Consider the following 21,719-nt stretch of genomic DNA (forward strand, 5'->3'; position numbering starts at 1 on the left):
ATATATCAAGTTGTGAGTGTGTTACAGTCTTTTCTAAAGCTTCAAAGTGGTGTTTAATGCCCAGGTGCAACATATGTTTGTGTAACTGAGTGTGTTTTTAGGAAGGTCAGCGTTTGAAGGCTTGTTTGGGTTTGAGAGACTAAGTTTGTTTATGTTTCCATTTGCTGAAACTCTGGCTAAGGCTGGCAACATGTTGAGTGATCTGGAGGAGGAGGCCACAGATAGAATGAAACCCCTGGAATTAAATTGAATTTATACTTGATACTCGAATTAAAACATAACACTTAGTTTGTTTATGTTTATGTTTGTATTTATATGTGTGTGTGTGCAGATATGGATGTATTTATGGCTGTCCTCACTCCCTTTGAGCGTAGTATGATCCTAACAGGGTCACATATCTAGTGTCATCAGTTTACTGGGGCTACAGTGACTGGTGCTTTAGAGTTTATTTGGCTATAGGGCAGGGCTGTCCAATCCTGCTTCAGGACTCAGGAGGGTCACTGTCCTGCTGAGTTCAGCTCCAACCCCAATGAACCACACCTGAACCAGCTAATCAAGGTCTTACTAGGCATACTAGAAACTTCCAGGCGTGTGTTGAAGCAAGTTGGAGCTAAACTCTGCAGGAGAGTGGCCCTCCAGGACCAAGTTTAGACACCCCTAAGCTAGGGCATTGTTTTTAAGGGGCTGTGAACCTTACAAAGTGCCCTAATGTTGCCATTCTGCTGCCTCATGGCGCTCATAAGGTTCCTAATTATGATGTCAGTATTTATTGTTCCATTAATGCAAACATATGGAAGATTTGTTTGTACTGATGTTCATAATACCATTATTCATAAGAATTGGCGGAAAAGACTAGATTATGATCGAGCGTCTCTTTTTAAAACACTACAAGCCACTAAAGAACAGTATACTAGTACTCTGAAGTTATCTAAGGAGGCAATAACTTTTTAAAAACATTACAATCAGATGATTTAATTTTAATTTATTGGTATTTATCTGGCACAAAAACAGTTAGGAGCATGATTGGAGTTATAGGATTAAACTGAATTTGCTAAATTGTGTAACCAAGTCAAAAATTGTGATGTACAACAGCGTTTCACTAAATATGTAAAAAAGTCATATGCTTCACTGGGCCTTAAAGAAACCAATGAATCGTTTTAGTGAATCAGTTTGTTCGGATGGTAAATCAAAGCTAATTATTGTAGTTTCATGAAACAATATGTAAAAACAAGTCCTCTACTGTTCATTTGACATCCATCCTGTGGTTTAAGTCCTCTCCAAACCCACACATAACTTTTGAAGTCTAGATATAGTGGTGATGAAACTTTTTGAGAAAACTGTTATCCTGAGATGACCACAAACACGCTCAATAGGGCACTTTCAAATGTGTTTACTACGTACTTAAAATGCATACCTTTTTTTTTTTGGATGGCACTAGATGTGTATGTGGGAAGTGTCCTTTTGATGAAGTGTTTTGTCCTCCCTCTGTTTCATCAGTGTTGTTTAAAGAACACTTGATAAATAGTTTTGTCGAAAAAAGGGGAAAAAAGAAGCACTGCTCAGGGTTTTCCTCATACTAGGACTAGGACTAATTCACGAGTAAACTGGGGAAAATAACACAAGGAAGTAAACATTGCATATAGCAGGACATAATGTGTTTCTCTGGAATCTGGGCATGCACAAACAAGAAAAAAAATGTAGATTGAGGAAATATCCGGATACTAAATAATGTAAACAAGAAGTCACGTGTGTGTCATATGTCTGTCTGTTGTCTAAACGTTAACCTATCTGGTGTTTAGCGTGTGAGATTCTGTTAAACATCACTGCATCCCATAAGTCTGGGATGTTGCCCAAAAAACTACAGGCAGAAATAAAACAGAACAGAACCAAAGAATGCTTTGTCTTGACACTGATTTATTAAGCACTGATCAGACTAAACAAGCTCTTACAGACAGCAGCAGACGTCAGTATGTAAACTCAAGATGGTTTAAAACTCCTTCATTATGGGGTTACACCTGGTCACTTCATGCGTTTTCTCTGATCGGATCGCGAAATGACCAGGTGTTAATGCCCTCCGAAGCACTTTTAAAAAAATCACTCAAACCACTTCAGGATGTTTGAGACTCATTCCAAACGAAAGTGGACAAGTGTAAATGCATCTGGTTGTTGAAAACAAATATTGTTCTCCTCCCAAAATGTAAGAAAATAAATGTGTGAAAGCATGTTAGAGGCTATATGACATGTTATAGCCAGATATGAATCATCATATTCTAATGTAAAAGTAGTGTGACTAAATAATCTTACCAGTGCTGTTGCCACACTCTCTCCTATTGCGGGAGATCTGATTTATATCCGTTTTGCGGAGACACATTTATGTGGCCAAGTGTAAATGGAACCGTTTTAACAAATCAGATAGTTATCCCATCAGTATAAACACATGAAGTGACCAGGTGTAAACAAGCCCTATGATATACACATTCAAGTTTTAGGTTCACATTGGGGACAGACTCTTTCTGACCAAAGAGGTAAAACAACTGTGATCCTAATAGACCAAATCACTCAATAAACCACTGATATTTAAACTCAGTGAACTAAATTCCCACGGAGGTGTGTCTCTTTCTGCCTCTTGCACTAATTCTTTACTGTAAATAGTGTCTGCTCTGAGTCATTAGGAGATGTTGTTGTATTTCGTAAGGCTTAATTCACCTGTGCTTCACAGCTCACGGTTTTGACATCACAGCAGCGTGACACGTGATAGAAAGACTGCTTGACAACTATTCTGATGTTTTTCCTGTAAGAAAAGTCAAGTGTTGCCCCGCAACAAGATAAACATGTTTGTGTTTTTGTCAATGATTAATTTGAAGAGTGTAGTTGGTGTTGAGGCCAGAGATGAATTTCTATTCTAATGTCTATTCTCATTTCTCTGTTGTCTTACGCCAGTCTCTAGAGCAGGACCAGATGTCTCTACAGAGGATGAAGAAAATTGTGAAGGCCATCCACAACTCTGGACTCAGTGAGTGCAGTCTTATATTCTTGCCGTTTCTTTTGTTAGTTTGTTTAATTGTTTTGTCTAGTACAGTGATTCTTTACCCTTTTGACTCCAAGGCCCCCATTGTCCACAACAATATGTGAAGGGCCAAAACTCCTAGTTTCTGTCATTCCAGAAGTTTTAAGAGCTGGATGTTCTTCAGGGATCCCATTCTTTTTTTATCCGATGAATTTATTTTATTGTTCATAATTTACTGGACAAAGATTAAGGATAATGTTTGTACACACAATTTCTGCCCGATTTTATTAATTTACATGACTTTTCCAGGTCTAGAAGTCACACTTAAAATTATGAAATCATTTTAATGCTTGTTTGTCTTATTTTAGTCATCTTGAGGAGCCTTTAGAAGTTTGCTGAGGCCACCTAGATAACCACTGGTCTAGTACATAAGCAAAAATATGTATTTTTAGAGATCTTTAGGAAGTCTGGTTCACTATCACTCAGTATTTAAGCCTCCCAGACAGTTACATCACCGTCAGCTCATGATGGCATAAACATGCTTAATTAAATTACGTCAGATGTTGAAGTATTGCAGAATTTGTGAAAAAAAATTAAACACATTTCCCTAAAAAATACAGTGAGGTCATTCTTAGTCTCTCTCTCACTCTCTCTGTCACACAAATTAAAGATGACAGTAGTTGGGACCCAGACTTGCATTGACTTCAAAACTACTAATATCTATAAAAAGAGCAGATTTCCTGGTTTTTTTACACTGAGTCAGAGTGTAGAAAATAACAGCCACTGAAGCTTCACTGTTTAACCTTAGAACACTTATTACTCTTATATAGAGTAATAGAGTAGAACTACTCTTATAGTCTCCTATGACCCTACGCTGTGTTAAACATACAGTTTCGGTGCCTTATTCTGTCCATCCTGCAGCATGACGCATGTGGCTACTGATTACCCCTCTGTAAGCAGTTTGTCTGCATGTATGCTGAAACTATATCACATGATTTGACCAGTGTCTTTACCATACACTGAAATAACAGGGGAATATCTGTGTTTGAATCTGCTCCTTCTCTCTTAAATACTCTTAAATAAGAAATTGCTCCACAAACCTGGCCAGTGCGCAATTTATAATGTTGTGTGGCGCTTACAAAAAAGTCCTGACTGGAATGATCATGGTTTCTGGGAAGCATGTCTCAGATCTTCCTGCTTCTTATTTCTGAGGGTGCGTGCCCCATTTCTCAATTCTGTGAGTCACAGTTCAGTTAAACGCAAAGGAGACCCCACATGTTTAATCATCTCCCCCCTCATGGTCTCTTTCACTCTCTCTCTCTTTCTTTTAACTGAAGTCAGATGTCTCATTCCGGTAACATTGCTATTGAGGGGCCTCAATTTCCTGGCCCTGTGTTTTTGTGGTGTAACTAAACTTACTAGTTTTGGAGTGAGTCCTAACTTGAACCTGATGATTCACCTCATCCCTCTCGCTGTGCCAGGATAAAGTTGTTTGTGTGTAAGAAGTTGTGAACGCTGTTTTCATATCAGTGATTCAGAGTTAGTGCATTGATCTGTATCAAGCAGGTTTTACTCTTTACTAATCCTGGTTAGAAACCAGTGTTTGATTTTTGGGCAGAAAACATCTGTTTTATTAGTGATGTTACTAAGGTCACTGTTATTGTTGTTTATATTTCAGGGAGAGATTTGGATAAACCTTTTAAACAAAGTTTTAATTTGAATTTCCTTGTTATTATTAAAGTCATTGTTATACATTTTATTTAGTGTGATAAAATGTTCCTATTTTGGTTTTAATTTGTCTTTTTGATTTGGTTAAGTTTTCAGTAGTTTTCACTCTATCATTGACTACGTTTACATGCAGCCAATAACCCGTTCATATATTAGCAATAACCCGGTCGCGCACGGCCATGTAGGCTAAACACCGGCAAAAACCCGAATATGCTCATATCCCGGTTTTTAAAAACCCGGATATGATACCTGGGGTACCCCTTTTCTAACCCGAATATTTGGTCATGTAAACGCGTATCGGCATATCCCCATCAAAAGGAACATTGATTTGTGTTCTGCGCATGTTCTATAGGCCTATATCACGGAAAAATTGAAGACCGGAAGTACGTCTTTTAGTAGGGATACGGCTCTTCCGGTTAGCTCTTTACAATGGCGGAGTCCGATAGATACCGCTGGAACATATCTCTCCGCAACCTGCCTGAAGTCACATATGACGATGTGGTTCGGATGGTAAATGAAAACTCTCAAGTGGAAAAGCGTGAAAGCTGAGTTATGGCTGTCTACGTCCTGACGCAGAGCAACCCGGTACACTACAACAACAGCGGCGGGCCGTTCGCCAGTAAGGTAAACGTTTCTATGGTAACAGCGAGTTGGACCAATCAGCAGACGTTGCTGCTACGCTTAGAATTGTGGGTAGTGTAGTTTTTTTTCATAAGATCGCGGATAAAACAGGTTTTTCTTAAAACAAGGTTGATTTCATACGAACTTATAGCTTCTACAGGAGCAAAAACCTTCGTTTCACAACCTCATAGCTCCTGGTCAGTCTACCTCGGATGGTTTAGACATTATGGCTGATAATCTAAATCCTTATGGAGAAATACTGTTGACCGGAAGTTCTGAATCCCTACTCCGCGTTCCGGAAGCAGGAAGTGTGACATAGGCCTATTCGCAAGGAATCTTGGTCTTTTGAGTAGATACGGCGCATACAAAAACCCGCGTGCAGTATACCGGAAATAAACCAGAAGTAGAGGTAAACATGGCGAGGCACAGCACCACACTTTTGGAGCGAGGAGGAAAGCGTAAACAAAGGCGATCGCTATCTGCCCCGAACTATTCATTATCCGCGTGCTGCTGCTGTTGTTGTTGTCTTTGGATACAGGAAGAAGAATCGGAAATGACGCATATTGCGTCTTAAGGTTGTCCGTACGTCAAGACGCTAACTGTGCGTCGCCGTTTACATCGGGATATTGCAAATTCCATGTATACAGGAGTAACTCTCTCTACTCACGCATGTAAACGGGTTATTCCGAATGTTTCAGAAACCCAAATAGTGACCTTAACCCGAATATTTGACAGCTTGTAAACGTAGTCAGTGTTTCAATTTTGTTTTTGTTTTTTTGTTTTCAAGTAACCGTTTTTTCTTCTTCTTTAGGTTCAGTATTTTAGAGTTGCCAACATTATTGCACTAAACAGTATAATTTAAAAATGTTAATGGCGTAAAATTTACCAGCATTGCAGTGTTATTGCTATTGTGTGAAATTTTCATGTTTAATTCAGGTGGGTTGTAAAGGTTTTGATTTTAAAATATACCATGTATCCAAAACTAAATTTGATTTGTCGCCATTTCTATTTATTTTATTCATTTTTGAGTTCATTTAGTTTGTTTTCCTAAGTTATGCATTTCTCCAGAAATCCCCCAAACTGAGTGATTTTTATGAATGATTTCACTGCAGGAATGACAGGAGACTCTCTGCAGGTAATTTAGAGAGCTGTATATTTAGTCTATATGTGCGTCTATCTGTAACCTAACAGTGTCACAGTTGAAAACAGAGCCGTTGGCCGTGGACTAAATGTTGATTAAAACACGCTCACACTAACACAGATGTGGCAGGCGCTTTAAAGTGTTGATCTAAGGGACAATTTTAAAACCCCTGGAACAGGATCTGTGTCAAGGTTAATTTGGGCTTCACCCACCGTTTCTAGAACAGATCATGGTCTTATACAAGAAATGAATGAATAAACAATACAAATTAAAATTGTGTTCACAAAAAGTGCTCACAGATGCCTGTCTGGAGAGAATAAAACTGTTTCCAGATCAGGGAAGGTATTTCCTTTAAGTGTTGGCGGCTGCGAGTAAAGTGCGGTATTGTTGGGCCAGACTGATTCACTGGAAAAACACTGCTGATTGAAGTCCACAGAAGAGGAAGTGTCAGCTAGACACTCGATTAACTAACTTCAGAAAAAAAATCCCCTTGGTTTTTGTCATTTTTCGGAAAGTGCTGTTAAATTCCGTTTTTTTCTTCTCCTGTCTAGTCTTGAAAAACATTTTTATTCCAACCCAAAACCAGATCATGCTAGTCTATTTATTAAGGAAATTATATTACATTCCCAGACTATTTACAGAGTCTGATTTCCTGACGTAAAAATCAATATGCTGGCATGCTAATTTGTCCTGTTTGTTTTTTGTGGTGTCCTTTTTACAGTAGAAAGGAAATTATTCAGATGAAATTGAATCAGGATACAACGCAGGCCTGATTGAACCTGCATCTCCCACTTTAGCATCAAACCATCATGTCTGGAGCATGTGCACTAACTGCAAAGCCATTGCTCAAACCTCTCCTGTAGGATTTAAATAAAGTAAAAAAATGGCTCCATTATCGTACAGAAACAATGTGACGTACACAAGTAGGATGTTGTTCCAGCAACAACAGAGGATTTCAATTCAGGAAAATGTGTTTAGCTATAGCGCAGTATGTGGAAAGCACAGCATGTGTTCCCACATATACTTGTGATCATCATAAGTGAAGATGGTTTGGCTTTGCTTTGGCTCTTGTCTAAGTGTACCTGTTTATTTAATAGCAGTAGAGCTGAGAGCTCCTTGATCTGTAGTGCAGTCGGAGCCTGTGGTGTTTTTAGTATTCTTGCCAGGAACTCACTGTGCTTCAGCTGGTATCATTTTCACTGCTCTGTATCTCAAAATCCTGTTTTCCTCTATTCATTTGATCATGCGGTGAGGTTTTTAAGGTCACACGGTTTCAGAACATTGATAAAGGTTAAAAATTCACTATGAAAAATTACTTTGTTGTAAGTTGTAGCATCAAAATTAGTGTTTGTGCTTGCATTAAATTGATACAAAGTGACAGTGACATATGATATACTGTTATACTTTAAAGTATAACATTTCAAAATATTAATGGTTTTACTGTATTTTTGTTCAAATAAATGCAGCCTTGGTGAGAATTAGAGACTTTCAAAAACATAAAAAAAAATCATATTGACCTCAGATTTTGAATGGTAGTGTCCACCAGTCAATTCCTGATGGATAAAATCAAGTCCCACCCTACATTTGTTTTTTATTCAATATCCTGTTTCACATGGAAATGTCACACTACGGAAAAGAAGTGGGCTGCAAACGCAGTTTCGTATTGACTTCTAATGAATCTGTTATCTGTAGAAAGGTCAGTGACATGATCGACTTGCTGATTGTGTGATATTGTGTTCCCAGGTCATGTGGAGAGTAAAGAGCAGTACATAGAGGTTCTGGAGAATCTAGGGAACAGTCACCTGACGCAGGATAATAATGAGATCTCCACAGGCTTCCTGAACCTGGCTGTGTTCACGCGAGAGATCACTGCACTCTTCAAGAACCTGGTGAGCTGGATGCCATCTTGAGTTAAAACTACAAAAACACAATAAAAGGGAGACAATACTGAAGAATATTTTTTGATCCCAATTTTCTTAAAGGCCAGTACTGTACAGCAAAGAAAACAGTTATACTGCATACATGTATATATATATATATATATATATATATATATATATATATATATATATATATATATATATAAAACTTTCAGACACTCAAAACACTCTGATACTGAAATCCCTTTTAGTTTATTGCTTGTAATGTTTATTTGTTCCCCTTTATTACTTTTTATTTGCTTGTATGTTTTGAAGCAATATTTACTGTAGTTAGTTAATAATTTTCTTTGGTTTAATAGTAATTTGGAATTATTTGAATAAGTACTTATACAAGTAATTTAATAAAAATGCACAAATAAATGTTTTATTTGAAGCTGGTAAACTCAAAACAATACGAAATAAATGTAGATCAAGAAAGGTTTTAAAACTGATTCTCGGATCGGATTATGAGGTGCCTAAACATTCCCACACCCAAACATCACCCATCCTGCTCTCTAAATATCAATATTGGTCATTGAAAACCACATTGGTCATTGACAACCACATTGGTTGACCACAAATTTAGTTATTTAAGGAACATCTTCCAGTTGCAGCATAAAGTTCAGTGAAGCGTAGATGGGAAATCACCTGTATAATTCAAGGCCAACAAGAAGAGTTTCCACCTTATTTGAGTGGAAAATATTTAAGTACTGTCTGACTTGCCAGTATTATTATTCAAAAAGCACCTTGTGTGTGTCTGTGCGGCTTGTCATCTCGATATATTTCTGAATAAGAAACAGACTTCCAGCTGTACAAAGTACACAGGGGACTGGGAGAGGTAGTTTTTAGTTTGTGCGCGCGCGTGTGTGTGTGTGTGTGTGTGTGTCAGCAGGGGTTCAACAGCTGCAGGCAAGGGCCTCTCAAACCACAGAGCCCGGATCCCTCCCACTGATAGTTTCCATGGTGATGGTAATTTATACCAGACCTGAGAGCATGAGTGGACAGCGTCTGACCACTGAGCTGTCAATCAAACGATCACCAGAGACAGGAACCTCAGCTTAAAAAATACAACAGAAACTCTGCTAAGAAAATAAACTCCATTTGATTTAGCGCCCTTTTGTGGGGGTCATAACTTTCCTTCAGAGTGAAGCCCATGAAGATTTATATGTATAACATCCATTTTGCAAGGTTATAAATCCATATCCAGCACCATAATGAGGTTACGTTTTTTTTTTATTTATATTCATGTATGTTGCATAATATGTCTTTAATCTTTAATGTTGAGTGTAAAAGTGTGTGGCCGATGTAATGCTCCATCCTGGTAGATTACTTGCAAATTGTAGTCCGTTACTGATTACAAATTACATGATGAAAATTTAGTTGGTAATGTAATGTAGATCATAAAAATGTAAAATTAAAATTAATAATTTCTTCTTTTTTTTTAAAGGAAGAGGAAGAGTAAAAAGAAGTATAATGGAATGGAGTATCAATTAATTATGAATATACCGTTGTGTAAATATGTAATAATGTAATTATCACGTTCCCACGAGTTTATATGTTGTGGCCACGACAAAACTAAGTGAACCGAACATGTCCCCTCCCGGTCACCGTATTTGAAAGTACATGTGCAAAATGTTTCATATGTCCAAAAAGGCTGTCCTTGTTTTGAAATGAATCGTTCTGATTCTTCTCTCGTCCTGGTGTGGGTTTTCTCACACATTCTTTCCTAAGGAAGATTTATACTTGCTCAGCACTTTAATGTGCTTGGCCAAGGAGAAATCCCAAACAGAGGTTTAACTTTTGCATTTTTTGGTTTGCGAGCATTTGTACCTCCGGACTGAACTTTATAGGGAGGGTTATGTCTTGCCAGGTAAAAATGTGAGCACTCACTGTTGAGAAGGGAGTCAGAGTTTACATTAACATTTGAACTACATTCTGATCGACTTTCAAGAAAAAGAAGTTTCTTTTTGGTTTCTGTCTCTGTTCCATTGTTTCTGCAAACCTGATTGCTCTTGAGTGTGTGACTGCTTGATTTTATGCGTTCTTTCTGTGTGTTCTGTAGGTGCAAAACCTAAACAACATAATTTCCTTCCCTCTGGAGAATGTGTTGAAGACAGAGCTGAGAGACAGCAGGCTGGTGAGTGAAACAGACACCTGTGTCACACAGCAACATCATACTGGACTAAATGTGTCAAAAACCTCACCTTATACCCCAGCTTGGAAATCAATTAAACAGCTGATAAATATCAGGAAGATAGATTCATTCCTTTGAAGAGACCACAATAATGTGTAATGTTGTTTTGTTCATTGGATTAAGTGTTGTAGCTATCTTTGTCATGTGGCTTGTTTGGGGTATTGTGTTTTCTAATGTCAGATACGCAGTTGCTGCACCACACCTTTCTTTATGCGTTTAACCTGTATGATGAGTGGAGATGTACCACAGGGCTCTGAGATCAAGTTGTGATACACACCCTCACATTATGGCTTTCACAATATTAATTTTCCACAATGAGGTGGAGTGGCCTTTGGTATTGCATGAAGTTTTAAGTGCGACACAAAGTAAACGTTATCATGTGTGTGATTATATATCCAAAAGCACTGGGTGTTTGTGTGTGGTGTGTGTGTGTATATATGAAGAGTTCAGATGCAAAAGCCTCTAAATGCCATCTGAAATTTTCTTCTAGAATGATCATTTTTATAAAGCTTGTATATTTAAGTTCAGTAATTTCACTTAAATGACAATTCATAGGTAATTTTATTGAAATTAATGAACTTAAATATATGAGCTTCATAAAAATGATCATTCTAGAAGAAAATTTCAGATGGCATTTAGAGGCTTTTGCATCTGAACTCTTCATATATATATATGTGTGTGTGTGTGTGTGTGTGTGTGTGTGTGTGTGTGTGTGTGTGTGTGTGTGTGTGTGTGTGTGTGTGTGTGTGTGTGTGTGTGTGTGTGTGTGTGTGTGTGTGTGTGTGTGTGTGTGTGTGTGTGTGTGTGTGTGTGTGTGTGTGTGTGTGTGTGTGTATGTATGTATGTATGTATGTATGTATGTATGTAGTGCTATGCATAACTTTAGACACCCATGCTAAAGTTGACTAAAAAGAGGAATAAAAAATCATCTTTTGGAAATTGAACTTAATGCCTTAATTTAAAAAATTAGGAAAAATCCAACCTTTAAGGACACAAATTTTCTTTGTGAATGAATAATGTATCGTAAATAAATAAATATTCTTCCTTAAAATACAGGGTGCATAAGTTTGGACACCCCTATGTTAAATTCCCATAGAGGCAAGCAGATTTTTATTTTTAAAGGCCAGTTACTTCATGGATCCAGGATACTATGCATCCTGATAAAGTTCCCTTGGCCTCTGGAATTAAAATAGCCCAAAATCATCACATAGCCTTCACCATACCTAGAGTTTGGCATGGTTTTATTTCAGTTAGCCTAATAGCTAGTTTGATTTGCATTGAGAGATGATCTTATGGAAAATACTCCATGCCAATCTCTAGGTATGGTGAAGGCTATGTGTGATGTGGGGCTATTTTAATTCCAAAGGCCAAGGGAACTTTATTTTAAGTTTTAAGTTCAATTTCCAAAAGATGATTTTTTTTTATTCCTCTTTTTAGTCAACTTTAGCATGGGTGTCTAAACTTATGCATAGCACTGTATGTATGTATGTATGTATGTATGTATGTATGTATGTATGTGTATATGTATATGTATATGTATATGTATATATATGTGTATATATATGTGTATATGTATATGTGTATGTATTAACACTGCCTTCCACTTTATCTTTTTTCTCTTTCAGGAGCTGAAAAAGCAGATGGAGAAAAGCTGGAAGGATTATGATGCTAAAATGTGAGTTTCAGAGTCCGATTTTTCTCCTCGTACACAACTTCCTATAACATTTAGTACAAGACCACCACTTGGTTTTGTTTGAAAGACAAGTCCACCTGCTAAACTTGAGTTTCATTATATTATTTTTCCATTTTTCATTTTGGCTTTTCAGGGGGAAGATGGAGAGAGAAAAGAGGGAGAAACAGAAACAGTATGGGCTGATCCGGTTGGAATCGACAGACACAGTGGAGGACATGGAAAGAGAAAGAAGGAACTTCCAGCTACAGATGTGTGAGGTATATGAGGCTGTTGGAGGGCAGCCAGTTAACAGACTATGAAACGTGTGCAAAATGAACCTGACCAAGACCACATTGTGTGCGCGTCTCAGGGAGAATAAGTGCGGTTAGTACAGCTGTATGAACGTGCCTTAGCAGGTCATTCCTGGGTTAACTCAGCTTGTTAACCTCTCAGTTGTGTTAAACACATACTTTGCAAATTTTGTAAGTGTGTGGCGGTGTCTGAAGTCACCTAAAACCAAGAAGCTTTGGGGTGTTTTTTTGAGAGGCAGTCCTTTTTGAGACCACATTGTGTTCATGTGTGTGTATCTGTGGTTATTGATGACCTAACTCCACATGTCTCGGTGGCAACATGTCCTAGTTCCATATACTATGTGCGTGGCAGTTAGCGGGGAATTTGGGCTACGCCGTTTGAACCCAGCTGTGGTAATAGAAAGAATAAGGAAAGGAGTGAAGTGGAGGAATAATAAAAGAGAGGGGGATTTTCAGTGTCCCTTTCCCAGCCTCAGAGTTCCAGATGTCTCCACTTTGCTCTCTTTTTATAATGGAAACATGCGTTGTTTCTTCCAAAACTGACTGACCCTGTGACCGTCATTAATCTATATGCAAAGAGTAAAATTCATCTATTTGAATAGATTTCCTTTTCCACCTCTACAATGTGTGTTCTAAAACCGGCTCAAAATATCAAATGTTTAAAAATTTATGACTGGATTGAATCATAGTCTGAAGCATTAACTCTAATTGAGTCACAACGTTGGGACACGAGTGGGACTAACCTTTGACTGCTGACAAATGACTTTAAATCCACTTTTTTTCTCTCTTTCTCTGTTTGACAGTATTTACTGAAGATTCAGGAGCTGAAAGTTCGTCAGGGTCCAGATCTGCTGCAGAGCCTGATCAAGTACTTTCAAGCCCAAATTAAGTACGTCTGAAACTAATTCACATCCTACAGAAGCACCCGCTTCCTTTTCAGATGCAAATTTAACCTAAATTGGCTTTAGTACAAAACTAGGCATTTTACACTACGCTTAACCATGTCTTAAGGCCCCTTGTAATACTGGGTTCAGTATATGAATCACAGACTAATATGAATAACTGTACTGTGAAGATTTAATCCTGCTCCTCACTGAACAGTACTCTGTAAGGATTGAATTGCTGTGGCTTTGTGGGTGTGTGTATTGATGTCATTGACATTTGAGATGGCTAAACACTGCTGTTGTGTGTTCTCAGTTTTTTCCAGGATGGACTGAAGGCTGCAGAGAATCTTGGTCCATTTGTGGAGAAGTTAGCAGCCTCCGTACATACGGTAATAGACTTGTCAAACCCATTATCTGACAGATTCAGATTCCCACACCTAAATATTTACAGTGTGTGTTTCAGGAATATCTCAATGTATTTTAAAATGTTAGTAAATTTCATAAATTTTGACTTTGGATCATGAAGAGCAGCTCTAACTAGGCTGTTTGTTTTGTTTTCCTCTTAGATTTAGAGTGGCGATGAGTAGATAAAATGGCTTATCTTGTTTGTTTTTTTGGATGATGCAGAAAGCCAGATCATTTGCTCAGACACATACACACCTGCCTCCCATGTTTTTAAACAGATCTCACTTCTCATGTTAGTCATGACCCATGACTCATATAGTCGTAGCATAAAATAAGAATCTTTAAATTCCTTTCAAGGAAGATTATCACTTTATCATTTGATTTTACATGTCTAGTCTGGCATGTACAATGAGTTTGAAAGTTTCTTTGTTACATTTCATGAATTTTTCAACTTTTTCTACGAATTTTTGTTAGTGCAAACACATTAGCTTTGTTAAAAAATCTAGTTAGCAGCCCATCTCAACAGTATTTTCATACATCATAGACTGTTTCAAAAAGTAAGCAACATTTTTCTTCTTTAAAAACTGTCATTGCATGTATCTTCTGCAGAGAAACAATCCCATAATGCATTTGGATGAGAACTAACATTTTTTGATAAAAACGTTAAAAGTTGATTATTTTCTCTTTACATTATGTATGCTATGTATTTTTTGGGTTACATTTTATTTTAAGGTGACGTAGTTACATTGCACTTACTCAAGTTACGATTAGGGTTTGGTTTAGGGTTAGTTACTTTTAATTATGCACAATTTACTGTTATTACTATAGTAAGTACATGTACTAACTCGTAACTACGTCACCTTAAATTAAAGTGTTACCATTTTATGCTAATTAGACTATAGCACTAACTTAGCAAGCTATGTTGCTTTCATGAGTCACTTTTCACTACACAGAAGTATGAAACAAACAGTTCTGAAAAGTGCGGTTTCATGACAGTTTGGATACTCCCTTAGAAACCAGCTGCCTATGCAGGCAGTAGATGGCAAGGAAAGTCACAAAGTTTTGAAGACCAGCTATTATAATAATTGCATCCAGACTCTTTAGATTTGTCTCATTTTAATCTCCCTTAAGAATAAACCAAAATCTGTTTTAAAACAAACATCATATTCAGTAATTTATCAGTTGATGTTTCCCAGTTGCATCATGGACCCTGTTCTGCAAGTCTTGTCTGGTCATGGTTGTAAAGAGATATGATCCGGTCTAGAGTGAATATCACGCAACAATAATAGTGTTCATTAAATTATATTTCCTGTATTAAAGTTTGTCGTTTTGTTGTTACTATGAGGAGAAGGCAGGATGGGGCATGTGGAAATGATGTTGAGATGATCGTGTTTTATAACCGATCTGGTTTGGTGAAGTGACATTTCTCCCGTTTCAACTTGTCCTCCTTTGATCATAACAAATCAGCATTAAGCACATGAAAGGAAGTGAAACTCAAAAATGAAACGACCACAAGCCAGCTTTCCGAGAGGAATAAAAAAGGAAAAAAGTATTTAATGGAAATTGGTAGAAGAAATTGCTGGAAATTTGTTCTGGGGGCCAAAGCCATAATTTCAACAGGCTTTAAGCAATGCAAGATTTCTGGCTGTGTTGGTTTGGTCCTGGACTTCATTACAAAATGGTGGAGGGATATATTCCAGTGTAAGCCTGTAGTCTGTGTCATCTATAACTTCTCCGTCATCAAATGTGTTTTTGTTTATGTGTATAACTTATGTTAACCAATACCAAGACTGGTTACATTGCATGTCACTTTTCTGTTATTGGTTCACAGGTTCGACATGAGCAGGACGAAGAAGTAAAGCAGCTCTCTCAATTGCGCGACTCACTTAGAACACAACTACAGGTGGACGGCAAAGAGGTAACTTCCAAAATAAACTCCCTGAATTCACCACTTCTTGTTTTAAAGACTATGTTTCAGCAAGTTGATGATGATGTTGTTGATGTTGTTGATGATGATGATGATGATGATGATGATGATAATTACGTTGTTCTGTGTCATTCCAGGATTTTCTAAATAGGAAGAACTCTGGCCATGGATATAGCATCCACCAGCCTCAAGGCAATAAGAAATATGGCACAGAGAAATCTGGATTCCTTCTTAAGAAGAGCGATGGGTGCGTTGAATGTTACTGTCTACTTCCCAAAATTAAGAAGGTCACAAACCCTCCCCAAAAGCAACAACAGTCGAAACTATTTATTTTTATTACCTGAACTTATTCAAGGTTTTCCAGACATGATGTAGTATTCAGCTCCTGTTTGCATTTAGTCACATGGGGTTGAGTGTATGTTCCTCAGGAAACAGTCTCCACACAGCTTTCAGTGTGTGTAATGATATATATGCTCCTATTTTTAAGCTGAGGGCAAAATAAATGAAGGAATGACTTATAATATCCTGAGAGAGTCATGGAGCACAGATAGTTAGTAGCATAAAGCATCAGTTTGAGCTTTTTGACTTCAGGCCCACAGCTGTGTGTGTGTGTGTGTTTGTCTCAGTGTTCCTCTCACACAGATGTTGTCTATTAAATGTGGTTTAGTTTCTTGCTGCTCTACAGTCGTACTTACACTCTTTTAAAACTACAGCTCACGACACACACATGCCCACATCCACCCAGAATACTTAGGTTTTGATCAGTGTGAGAGTAAACATCATCACCATTTTTGTTGTCATTTAATTATTGATTGTAATTTTACTAGTGGGCTGCTGAGCCAATATAATTAATTTGCTACTAGTTATTTCTGCTTTCATGATTTTTATGGTAATCTACTCTATACATTTTAAATTTTTTTCTATGCCATGGACCCCCAAATTAGATGACTTCGTCTGTGTGAGGGAAAAAAAATTGTTAAAAGTAATTTGCTTTTATATTGGTATAAAATATTGAAAATTCACATTAATACATTTTCTGTTGACCCCAATCACCCCATTGTTATTTCAAAGCATATTTTTAATGTTTCTTTGTAATAAACCTGTGGTATGAAGGTAATGTTGATGAATGTTAAATGTGGATTGTCAGAGGTTTTCATGATCGTTGTCTTTCAGGATCAGAAAGGTTTGGCAAAAGAGGAAGTGTGGGGTTAAATATGGCTGCCTCACCATTTCTCACAGCACGGTGAGATTTAAGAGAGACAAACGCACAGCTCAACACCTTCCAGTTACACATACTTCTTTTTATAATATATCAGTCTTTGAATCTGATTGGCTGCGGGGCATTACAAAGTACTCTAACTTTTTGTTTACAAACCCTCTCTATAAAATCATATAGCTGAATCTTTCTAAATGGCAACAGTACTCTTTCTTATGTGATTATTGTTTCATTAACACAAATAGTACACCAACATTAGTTATAAAACACTCTCTGTTACAAGAGTCTCTAGAACGATTATTTGAGATTCAGGACATGCAATCAAATTTTCCCATGCTGTATGAGAGAGAGTCATCGCTCATGTATTCCTTTCAGAACCACAAACTACAGGCCAAAACACATAAAGGAGTTTCATCTGGAATCATCCACATTGTCAAAAACCAAAACTTTTGTCTGTGTGTGTGCTTCCAGCTTCAGTGATTTAGCAACCATAAACTCGCATCTCTAGCATTAATCCTGCACACACCATAATTGCAAGTGAGATTTGTTTGCATTTGATTTAGTGAGTGACCACATACAGTATGCACTATGTAATGAGAATGCCTTTCGAGCATGTTATAACTCCTCTTTCTTTCTCAGATCAATAGACCACCCGCAAAGCTCAACCTCCTGACATGTCAGGTGCGACCCAACCCTGAGGAAAAAAGAACGTTTGATTTAGTTACACGTAAGTTGATCTCTGACCTTTGACCCTTTTCCTCTCAGCTATAGTATGGTAAGGACTGTAAAACTAGGGTATGGAAAATGAGCTTACTATTTAATAACTATTGTGCAGTATACAGTGTATACACTAAAGGGAGTAAGTGAAGCAGTAGGCATTGTTCCATGATACATTTTAAGCAGTAGTATGCTACGTTGCTCTCACACGACTTTATCGGATATCGCAATTTTTTTTTGACAAACAAACAAGTAAGCCCAGCCCAGGTATGAAAAATGTACGAGTTACTTTCCATAAAAAGTTACTAATGCAGTTAGTTTTTAAAAGTAACTTTCCCCAACACTTCTGAGTGCAAATAGCCCGCCTTGCTGGCAAAGAGTAAATAGGCTAAATAGCATCTAACTACTATTTATTACACTGCAAAGAAATTACAGCTATTTTCACTTAGTGTAAATATCATCTTTCACTTTTTGCACTTTTTTTTTTGCAAAAATCCTCTGCCTTAATTGCAGATACAATTACATCTGCTTTATTCACTTCACTGGAAAGCACATTGTATTGTGGTGTGTTTTATACTGCACATTTTGATAAATGTGTTTGCTTAATATGTACAGTATTGACACTCTATATACTGTAGGAATAATAAGAGTAGTATGCTGTTCTGAAGATATCCAAGGACTAGCCAGGGATGAATTGAACATGCATGGCTGGAAATAATTCAGTGCTGATGGCTTAACTGACCAGGAAGTGATGCATTCACGGAAATCTGATGTGAAATATAGTTTGTTAAACCAGACGAGGCGTTTCATGCATGTAGGTGTTCAGAAGTATGTAAATAAAATTTTGAGAATTAGGTGTGTAGGTGTGTGTAGATCATGAAAAGCAGGTGCATTGAGTGGCTAGTCCTGACCGTTTTTTCTGTTTATTTCCTGTAGATAAGGAAATAGTTTTAGGAAAATAGTAAGGTAAGGAAATAGTTGTCCTTACTGCGTCAGAGGCCCACCTAATGCATAAACTCTATTTATCTCTCTTATCTCTTCTCTTTAATTTTCCTTACAGACAATCGTACATACCATTTCCAGGCTGAAGACGAGAAAGAATGCATGATGTAAGTGCAGACACACATACACTTAACCCTAGCACAGAGAAATCTATACCGCATACTGCAGAGCAGCATGTACAGACATGCTGGATGAAAACCTGCTCCTCAAGATGAGAGATAGAATAAAAAAGGAAAGAGAAAGATAAAGACAATGATATGTTAAAGACACGACGGATGTATCTGAAAGGTCACTATTTGTTAGGCAGACATCTGAATATATTTTTTGTAACCTCTCTTTCGGTCTTCCTGTTATCACTGTAAAGCTGCTTTGAAATAAGCTGTATTGTATAAAGCACTATATAAATAAAGGTGACTTGACTTCCTCCAGATGGGTGTCCGTGCTGCAGAACAGTAAGGAGGAGGCCTTGAACACGGCTCTAGGTGGAGATCAGCTCCAGTTTCAGGACAGCGGTCTGCAGGAACTCGTCCGAGCTGTCATCTCAGGCCTGAGAAACCTGCCCGGCAATGAGGCCTGCTGCGACTGCGGAGCCCCAGGTCTCGACTAGAGGATCCTAATGCATTTATATACGGCTTGATTGTGGCCATTCACACCAAACGAGTTTTTGCATTCCATTGCGCAGCATTTCCATTGTTTTTCTATGTAAACATGCTAGACGGGCATGGTTGCACTCAAGTTAAAATATGTTCTAATCTATACCTTGTGTTTTTAAATTCCACTGCCCTGTGCCTCACATATTTAAACATGAGATGTATGGCCACTTACAGTGTTACAAATATAGAAATCCTATGTGTTATGTTCTAAATCAGAGAGAGAGAGAGAGAGAGAGAGAGATTTAAGCCGTATTTATGTTTGCATATGTATGTCTTATTTTATTTATTTATTAGATGAATTAATTATTTAAGCAATGCATAATTTTTTTCATCAGAATGACTGCATCATCATTATGAAGAGCTCTTGAAAAAGATTGAGCTCTTGTTAAAGATCGACAAAGAAATGTTTTGAATAAAGTGTAATGTGCTGTTTAGATCCCACCTGGCTCTCCACTAACCTGGGCATCCTGACCTGTATCGAGTGTTCAGGAATCCATCGGGAGCTCGGAGTACATCACTCACGAATTCAGTCTCTCACTCTCGACGTGCTGAGCACCTCTGAGCTCCTGGTAAACACACACACACACACACACACACACACACACACACACACACACACACACGTACATATATCTATATACACATTTATATATATACAACTTCATAAATTTGAAAGAGATAATTCAGCTCAGTTTTCTCTGAGTCCATTATTGACTTACTAGCTGCACTTTTACTGTTGTTGTTTTTTTTGTGCTAAAAATCACATTTTTACCCATAATCCTCTGGGACTGAGTCAGCAGTTACTCACAAGTGACTCGTTCTCATCTGCGCATTTGTACAGTATGAACTTTTTACCTTTGACAGTAAAGCAAAATAATGCAAGTGCTTCTGCACACATGGCATGAGTGTTATTTATTAGGTAATTACTTAGATTACAGATAATGCAAACTACCAAACATCAAGCTGGATGCATGAATGCAATGTTCAAATTTCTGTTTGTTAGTTTTGTATGTTTGCTGCAAACATCTGTTTATTAGTTGTGCTTTGGTTCACAGTTGGCAGTGAGTATTGGAAATGCCAAGTTTAATGACATCATGGAAGTCAACCTACCTAATGATGCAATCAAGCCCCTCCCAAAAAGTGACATGTGAGTCCTAGTGTGCAGTTCAGATATATTGCTTCATAAGGTAACACTTTATTTCGATAGTCCACTTTAGACATTCTACTAACTATAAGTAACTTTGCAACTACATGTCAACTACCTGTCATTAGAGTATTAGTAGACTGTCTGCTTAATATTTGCTAACACTCTTTTTTGTTGGTCCCCTAACAGACATTCTACTGACTATAAGTTACTTGGCAACTACAAGTCAATTTATTCTCCTAACCCGAATCCTAACATCTAAACTTAACCTACCAGTCTATTGACTGTCTATTACAGCCTACTAATACTCTAATGAGAGTTAGTTGACATGTAGTTGAAAAGTTACTTATAGTTAGTAGAATGTCTAAAGTGGACTATCGAAATAAAGTGTAACCCTTCATAATATTCATACAAAAACATTGTCACTTTACCAGTAGCTCAGCCTTGTCTTAAACATATTTTGCTTTTGTTTGTGCATCTCAGGACAGCGAGGAAGGAGTACATTGTAGCGAAGTACGCAGAGCGCCGATACGTCCTCCCAAAAGAACACTCTGAAGTGTACCATGTGTATGACACTGTGAGGAGCAAAGACCTCACATCACTGCTGCAGCTCTATGCAGAGGGAGAGGACCTGTCTAAACCAGTGGCCACACCTGACGGACAGGTGAGACCACTCAATCCCAGCATACACACACATACACCGCATCCACAGTGATAACAAAATCATCAGGTTTAGAAACATGCTCTTAAGATGTTTTGAGCTTTCAAAAAAGTCCATCTGTCATATGAGACTCCCTGTGATTAAGTTAAATAGATGTTCATTTCTTAATCAGTTGAACTGTATAAACAGAAACAAGACATCTGTGTGGTTAGATGTCATTAATCACACATCATTCACTCTCTCTCTTTCTCTCTGTGTAATTCTGTATTTCATCTCCCTTTTCCGTCTCTAATCAGATTTCCCCTCTCCTCGGCCCACTCAGGAAGTGAACACAAGCTGTGTAATGACTGCTGTACTTGTGTTTGAGTTTGTTTTGTGTGTTTTGTTTGGCGAATTTTACTTGAATGATTCAGTGACTGAATAACCAGCGTTTTAATTCAGCACACATACGTACTCACAATTCGAAAATTGTTGTACACTAACTCACCGTCTAATTCATTAATCTTCTCCATCGCTC

The 21,719-nt window shown here is 37.7% G+C and overlaps 1 protein-coding gene across 2 annotated transcripts in view; it reads left to right on the forward strand.

Moving 5' to 3' along the window:
• Window positions 1–21,719, forward strand: part of asap3 (ArfGAP with SH3 domain, ankyrin repeat and PH domain 3) — a 28,759-nt gene that overhangs the window by 2,209 nt on the left and 4,831 nt on the right. For both annotated transcript variants that reach the window (XM_081347333.1, XM_081347334.1), the window contains exons 2-17: window positions 2,941–3,013; window positions 8,241–8,386; window positions 10,479–10,553; window positions 12,236–12,285; window positions 12,437–12,560; window positions 13,397–13,482; window positions 13,791–13,866; window positions 15,714–15,800; window positions 15,947–16,056; window positions 16,983–17,052; window positions 17,665–17,752; window positions 18,803–18,851; window positions 19,174–19,340; window positions 19,833–19,966; window positions 20,453–20,544; window positions 21,025–21,205. In XM_081347333.1, the coding sequence (XP_081203459.1) occupies window positions 2,941–3,013; window positions 8,241–8,386; window positions 10,479–10,553; window positions 12,236–12,285; window positions 12,437–12,560; window positions 13,397–13,482; window positions 13,791–13,866; window positions 15,714–15,800; window positions 15,947–16,056; window positions 16,983–17,052; window positions 17,665–17,752; window positions 18,803–18,851; window positions 19,174–19,340; window positions 19,833–19,966; window positions 20,453–20,544; window positions 21,025–21,205 (1,608 nt within the window). The remainder of the gene's footprint in view (window positions 1–2,940; window positions 3,014–8,240; window positions 8,387–10,478; window positions 10,554–12,235; window positions 12,286–12,436; window positions 12,561–13,396; window positions 13,483–13,790; window positions 13,867–15,713; window positions 15,801–15,946; window positions 16,057–16,982; window positions 17,053–17,664; window positions 17,753–18,802; window positions 18,852–19,173; window positions 19,341–19,832; window positions 19,967–20,452; window positions 20,545–21,024; window positions 21,206–21,719) is intronic.

Source organism: Scardinius erythrophthalmus (assembly GCF_964197995.2).
Source record: "Scardinius erythrophthalmus genome assembly, chromosome: 19".
Lineage (NCBI taxonomy): Eukaryota > Metazoa > Chordata > Actinopteri > Cypriniformes > Leuciscidae > Scardinius > Scardinius erythrophthalmus.